This window comes from Quercus robur, chromosome 7 (genome assembly GCF_932294415.1).
Source record: "Quercus robur chromosome 7, dhQueRobu3.1, whole genome shotgun sequence".
In the NCBI taxonomy this organism is placed as follows: domain Eukaryota; kingdom Viridiplantae; phylum Streptophyta; class Magnoliopsida; order Fagales; family Fagaceae; genus Quercus; species Quercus robur.
The window spans coordinates 629,323-636,614 of record NC_065540.1 but is presented as its reverse complement, the minus strand read 5'-3'; the positions used below and the strand labels follow the sequence as shown (position 1 = coordinate 636,614).

The following is a 7,292-nucleotide window of genomic DNA, read 5'->3' as shown; positions in this document are numbered from 1 at the left end:
TATTTTCTCATTTTTCTCCAAAAACCACTTAAAGTTAAGACATGATGATATAGCCTTATCGGCTAATCAGGAAAAAGATTTGTTTTTTGCATTAAAAAAAAGTTACCACCAGAGTCAGCATCTATTGTGTATCTCTGTTTCTGTTTATTTTTAATAAAAAGGTTGCAGCTTATCATGTAAAATTATGCGTGATTGTCTCTTCTTAGGCTCAAAAGTTAGTTGTAAGATCCGAATATAAGACCCCTATTGTATGCTATTGAATAGAAACTTATTTTTGCAGCAATTAATGGACTGCCATTTTGGCATTATCAAGTTGAAGTACACGATTAAACCAAATTACACTATCATATATAATCTCTCCCACTTTTCCCTTTCATTTTGGCATTTGAAAAGCCGAATCACTCCATAATTAGGCAAAAATAATGCCAAATTATGTCTCTTTCCTCATACCTCCAAATAACTTCACATCTGCAATATAGTGATAACAAACTTCCGTCATAACATTATTCTGCCAAATTGCTCCATGATCATGTCTTCTGATACAAAATGTCCCTATAATTAGTACACGTAAGCATTGCCGAATTACAATTTTGAATTCATGTTTAGAGTATTATGTATTGCAAGCAAAAATTTGGCAAATTTAACTTGACAAAGAATAATTTGTGCAGTTTTACCATGAAGTGAAGACAAGAAAGCGTTTCCGTTCACTGAAAGAAGCTAAGAAGTATGTCAAAATGGAAGCAAATGAAACTGAGGAAACTCTGGAGGCCTCACAACCTGGCGGACATTCTAAGGCGAGTTAGCAAATGAACTACTTACCCCGTCTTGACATAAAACAATGATTGGCTGATCTTCAGTCATTTGTTCTGATCTCATGCAGGATTCACAAAGTTCCAAGTCCTGTTCAAGCAACATTTCCAAGAAGAAGAATAAGATCACTCAAACCTTCGACTTTGCAAACCCACCTGAAGCAATAACATGGGTTCTTAGTGATGCTGAGAACAATGACTGGAGCCCATTCTCCGGGGAAACAATGGTTCCAGAAATTGTGAAGAACCATTGGGCTGAGACATTCATTTGCATCAATGAGGAAAATAACAATCTATCTTTCGTGTAAGGTGTTTTTCTTTTACCACAACCAACTCTTACCATCCTGGCTTGTGCTGTTTGCTATATGTTATAATATCTTACAAGTTATAACTTCTTCAGTATTTTTCTTTTTGAAGTTGATAATCATGAAATTAATTCTGCATGATATTGTTTGCTTTGCAGTTGACTCTCGAGGAATCGGACCAGGCAAAACACCAAATGGCATAGTAGTTTAATTGTAAACCATATAAGTACGCTTTTGCGAGTATATCAGTCTCTTAATTAAAACTCTATTGCCAGTATTTCTAGTCATACTAAACTTAAACAGCCTTTCCATGTATATTTGGAGCAGGCAGCAATAAAATCATCACAAACTTCTTCTATTACGGGAATCAGTGTTGAACTAATAAATTTAAACCAATGCCGAAGTGTTGGGAGGCAAAGCTTTTGTGGCTTGAGTGAAACATAATTCTCCGACTTCCAACATTTACTAATTAAGTTCCATATTGCATTGCATATCCATTTCCCATGACAAATAAAAAACAAAGTTTTGACTACTTTTTTTCATTCCTGTTGAGTTGTCAAATTTTTATTGGAAACCCCCATTGACATCATTTTTGTGGTTACCATTTATAATTTGTCACATTCAAAATTTTGTCTCTTTGACTTTCTCTGTGCCTTGCACTGCAAATGATGATCTACATGGCACTTGGGGGAATTTGATTTTTTTTTTTTTGGGGGGGGGGGGGGGGGGGGGGGGGGGGGGGGAGTATGAGGCAACATAACCAGCTGTATATTAACAAGGATGTTCTCTATATAAACTGACATAAAAACATCACAGTACTCAATCTGCAAACTAATTGCTTTTTCACCAACAGTTTAGTACAAGTACTAAGCCTCTTCATTAAAGATCATATTTTCATCATATTCATTCAACCAAAATCAATACTAAGCATATGAACCAGATTATCCTTCTCTCGAAAGGGGGGGAGGGGAAAGAGAAAAAAGAATAAAGCAACATTTGGAATATAATTATAATATACAGCTAAAAGGGAAAAAAATGCAAGTAAAGCAGGTTCAGCGACTGCTTCCTTACATTCATTCATTCCAACCTATAAGTAGACAGAAATGATAAATAAACACCTATGATAGGAACTTCAGAGGAGAATGGACACATGATCAAGCAAACAAGATATCAGTGCAGAAAAGAGCTAAGGATTAAGACAGACGTGATACACAACCACCCCCGCTGTGTATATTGATCTTCCTCATCGGCCATTAGGTTCAGAAAGCCTGGGTCTGCAGCCCATCTGCTCAAGAAACTTGGTAAGACGCAAGTGCTTTGAAGTCCATTGTTCAGCCAACTTCTGCTCTTTGGCTTCTGCATCCCTCCTTAGTCCCACCAATTGTTCCTTGTATTCTGCTTCAATTCTATCCAAAGCAACCTTTTGCTCTTCCCTAAGAGCCTTCACCTTCGCTTCGATCTCTTCCATCTTCTCCCTTCTCCGACATGCCTTCTCTGATTCAAGTTGCAGCTCTACCCTTCTTAACCTCCAGGCTGCTTCCTTCTTATGTGCTGCCCACGCACGGTGCCCTTCTTCCAAATCTCTGCAGCACTCCACCAACTCAGATATCAGCATGCTCTCTCCACAACCAGGGACCGAACCTTGAGGCTGCAAATTTCCAAAAACAAGAGAGTTATTATCCGGTCCTCTATCAGGCTGCAACCATGGGATTGGAGGAGGGGCCGCAACAGTTGAGGGAGAGAGGCTGAGGGTCACAGAAGGGGAGGGTGGCCTGACTGTGGAGGTGCCATTGGAATTAGAAAGCCATGGAGGTAGCAAAGCTGGTGCAGGAGCAGGTGGGTCCGAATGCAAAAAACCGCCATTGGAAGTGGCCATGAGATAGGCTGGGGCCTTGCGCTCTTTCACTAGCTTCTCTGCAAAAGTCTCGAGAATCCTATCGTACTTTCCGTCCTCGATTGGAGCAACTGTTTTGTTGTTCTCCTTCTGCTCCCTCTGCTGCTTCTCCTTGAACACTTCCCACCACTTGCCTAGTCTCTTAGCAGTACGACCTGGGACTTCAGCTGCGATTTTCTTCCATTTGTTGCCGTGTTTGGCTTGAAGGCGGATGACAAGACGCTGCTCCTCTTCAGTGAGGGATCCCTTCTTTATGCCAGGTTTGAGGTAGTTCTTCCACCTTTCTAAGCAGGATTTCGCGTCCCTGTTTAGAGTTGTGTTCATGCGCTGTGACACAAGGTTCCACTCCCTAGGGCCATATTGTTTGACATACGCACGTAACAAAGCGTCCTCTTCAGATCTCCAACGCTGCCTCTCCTTCATTTCCAGATGCAAACACCACTGCCCATGGCCTCAAACTTAAACTCCTCATAATGTATCTGAAAGTTTTACAAAGGATCAAAATATGAGTCGTCCATAAACAGATTGTCAATGAATATCTAAGATTTAAAGTTATCCTGGAACGTGAACTAATACTAACAAACCAGATGAGATTCTGAAAGAGAGAACCAGCTAGTAAATGAACCTACACAAACTAAATAGAAAAGTCAAAAAGCAAAGTTGTGCACTGCACAGTGGACTCCTGGACAAGACAAAGGTCTACAGAAACTAAAGGTACAGGACGTTAAAGTGGCAATTAAGTTCTGTTCTATACTGTTTCTATCACCTAACTAAAAATAATTTACCCGCTTATGTTTGAGACAGTTAGTGTAAGTTCTGCAACTTTCCAATGCCTTAATTTTTCCTCCTGTATCAACTGAACAACCATAGATATAGAAAGATGAGTTTCCTCCATGTACAACTCAGGCACTTTTCACAAGAAATAGTGACATTGAACAACCAATCCAACAAGGGATTTAGTCAGACAGACTGGGAATTAGTCAGATATGACACCTCACTCGACCAGACTCACAAGTGATGTATGTTCAATTCAGTAATACAGAAGAAAGAGAATATGATGTTTTTTTAGTTCAGCATAGATTTATTAGCCAGCACAGCAATCAGAACATAAGGCAAAGAATCAACACGACACCATACATCATGGTGCTAAATACGTTTCTCATTAACAGTAGTACAAGTTAGTTCAACTTGACATACACTAACCAAGTACCCCACAAGCATCGCAATAGTCCAGCACTAATTGTATGCCAGTGTGGGGGTCAGCAATATATTATGCTGTAAGTGCATGCTCTAGCACCTCGAAAATTCAACAGACATTATGCACCCTTACTATAAGCGACTCCTTACATATATGAGAAATATATATATATATATATATAGACACTCACGCACACACGTATATATAAAGGAATAATTGCAGTGATATACTCTAAAACTATGGCAGCATTTGCAATGTATATTCTAAACAATAAATTTGTTACAATTGACACCCTATTATTTCAAGACTAATTTGTGATGTGCATCCACCATTTAAGTTAGCATCTACAAATAACACATTATTGGGAAGACTAATCTCAAATTGAGCTGTTGATTGAAGAATTTTTGTATTTCAGAGTACATATGCAAATTCTCATAGTTGGAGGGTGGATAGCTACCACTCAATATTTCAATTTAGACATTGATTTATATAAGATAATGTAAAATCAATATCAATGAACCAAATACTTAAAAACCTCCATCAAAGCTTTTAGAGGTTTGAGCATATATCAATGAGCAAACAACTGTGTCACTTATAAACTCTTGATCACTTTCACTTTCATGTCATATACATTTTGCATTGAATTCTTACTTTCATAAGCCACATAAGTTACATCCAAACTTAGTAAATAACAAACCCAAATACTACAAAATTATAGTTCTCAATTAGTATAGCAATGATTTCGCAATGTTACATCACACATTCACAACAATGACATACACATATGAATTTGAAACAGCAGAACAAACATGATCAAATCTGATTATGAGTTGAATTGTAGGGCAAAAAAAAAAGTAGTTTCTAGAGCAACGGCACAAATTCATAATCTTTTCATGGGCTGAACTAAATTTCATCATAAAGTGACAGACCGAAAAAATTTCAAGAGGGAAAAAAACACTAAATAAATTTTCACTACGAACTCTGTGAGGAAAGAGAAACCAAGCAAAGAAGGAAAATGTCTAGCATCAGTTCTTTTTCATAAGAGATAAAATACCTCACATCATTTATTAAGTAAACTATTGAGATTATTCACCAACTACAAAAAGAAAACCATTCAAACTATTTAGAAAGAAGAAAGACTTGCAATCATTTAGCAAAAGAAAGAATTAAAATATTCATTTCAAAAAAACAAAAAACTATTAGAGTTATCTTAAAATTGTATCTTCTTGAAAGATTTTGTTATCATGACAAACCCACTGCGTCAAGATTTATAAGAATAGGCCGAAACATGCCACTGGAAGATTCTACTGAGGCAAAGATCTGTTTGAAGAAACGATTCATTGAAATAATGAGTCACCATTGATATCGACAAATTTGAGATTGCACAATGTTCGGGATTCCTCTATTCAATCCGTTTCCTTAATCTTATTACTGGATATCCATGTGTATTATTTAAACAAGTCACACGACTCGATTAAAAAACTATGTAACTAAAACTAGGCATGGATCATCACATAACGGGTTCAAGTGAAGATATCTCCGAACCAGTTTGGAGTTCAACTATTTCCTTACAATAAAAAGTGACACAGTGAGTCAGAAATCTCCCTGTACTTGAATTTTCATACCAATCGGCTATTATCTTCTTCTTCTTCTTCTTTTGGCAAATGCGAATATCATCAATTTCAATTAGCAAACAAGTTTTGAAATATAAAAAAAAATATCCCTGCTTAATGTTATTTTTGTTTCATGGGTTGCTTCTATTATACCACAATGATCAGAAGTTTTAGTCTTAGCCCTTTGATTAATATTATTCATAAAGAGATTAAAAAAATAATATATTATGATGATAGTGGATAGTGGATACCATTCCCTAAAAAACACAAACATACCATGGAATTTTCTTGATGTCAGAAAAACCCAAAACGCACGCCATTTCTGGGAACCGATAAAGATAGAAAACTTAACAATCTTCCAACCTTTTTTCCCATCAACCAAACAAACCAGAGAAAACCAGAGTTAAACAAGATAAAAAGATGTGAGAAGGAGAGAGAGGCTTACATTTCCCTTAGTAACTGAGAAGGTAGCTTCGTCTTCGACGCATCTCTTGGAAAATGAAACAGAGATGGAACTTTAAAAACCAAAATGGGAAGGAAAACGCTAAAAAATATACTCACAACCCTAGAGAGAGAAATATCCCTGCCTACACTCTGAGAATGAGAGAGAGAGAGAGAGAGAGAACACGGTAATAGAGGACCAGAGAGAGAGAGAGAGAGAGAGAGAAATGGGCAAAGAAAGAAAGAAAGAAGAGATTAGACTAGACTAGAGAGAGTCATAAAAAGTTAAGACAACACAGATAGAGAGATCTGACAGTAAGCGAAAAAGAAGGGCACGCGAATGGAGAGGAAAACAGCAGAGAAACACTCGCTTACGTGTTTTCGGGAACTTGCTATCGTAAGCTCCCGTTAATAGGTAATGTGATCACTCATCGGGTATTTACTGGTGATACATTAAAACACACATTTGATGAAGCGTTATGGCCTTAATGTTATTGTAGGAGTATAGAGAGACAGTGATAGAACTAATAGCTATGCATTAATGATTAATGTAAAGTTACAAATACAATTTAGAGCTGTAAAGGCGCACGCTCGATTTCAGCGCTTAAAATGCGCCATATTCCGTCATTTCGCGCGGCTTTCAATTTCCGGGGTTTTTTTATTTCTCAAAAATGTTTTAAACACTAATCAGAGTTTTCCGGCGGTTTAACACTCGTGATTAAGAGCAGCCCTTGATATGCGAACCAGACTGTGATGTTTGGAAAGAGACAGCTCAATCAGGGCCATAGAATAAGGTTGCAGCTGGTCAAGATTTGGATGTTTCTGTTCGTTTTTCTTTCCATGACAGACAGGAGAGGAGAGTCGTTGGGACTTGGGTGGGATTTGGGTTGGGAGGGGAGGGGAGGGGGTAATTAAATTGACGCCATCTGGAGTCAGGCAGCGGAGGTACGGCGAGAGAGAGAGAGAGAGAGAGAGATTATTGGGAAGCGGACCACACATGCACGTGTCACTTACCCTTTAGGTATTCAGCCC

General features: G+C 37.9%; 1 protein-coding gene across 2 annotated transcripts; it reads right to left on the bottom strand.

Moving 5' to 3' along the window:
- Positions 1–1,989: 1,989 nt before the first annotated feature.
- LOC126691596 (transcription factor AS1) lies at positions 1,990–6,758 on the bottom strand. Of its 2 annotated transcripts, XM_050386631.1 has the most exons (3): positions 6,265–6,758; positions 6,096–6,141; positions 1,990–3,487 (listed from the first exon to the last, which is right to left on the bottom strand). In XM_050386631.1, exon 3 carries the CDS (start codon positions 3,429–3,431, stop codon positions 2,358–2,360), a length of 1,074 nt encoding a protein of 357 aa, XP_050242588.1. In that variant the 5' UTR covers positions 3,432–3,487; positions 6,096–6,141; positions 6,265–6,758; the 3' UTR covers positions 1,990–2,357. The 2 variants fall into 2 exon arrangements, with proteins under 2 accessions (XP_050242588.1, XP_050242587.1); XM_050386630.1 differs by lacking the exon at positions 6,096–6,141 and having other exon boundaries at positions 6,265–6,753.
- Between the last annotated feature and the right edge of the window lie 534 nt (positions 6,759–7,292).

Excerpts from the sequence above, each read along its gene's own strand:
- LOC126691596 (XM_050386631.1), bottom strand. The coding sequence starts at position 3,431 with ATGAAGGAGAGGCAGCGTTGGAGATCTGAAGAGGACGCTTTGTTACGT.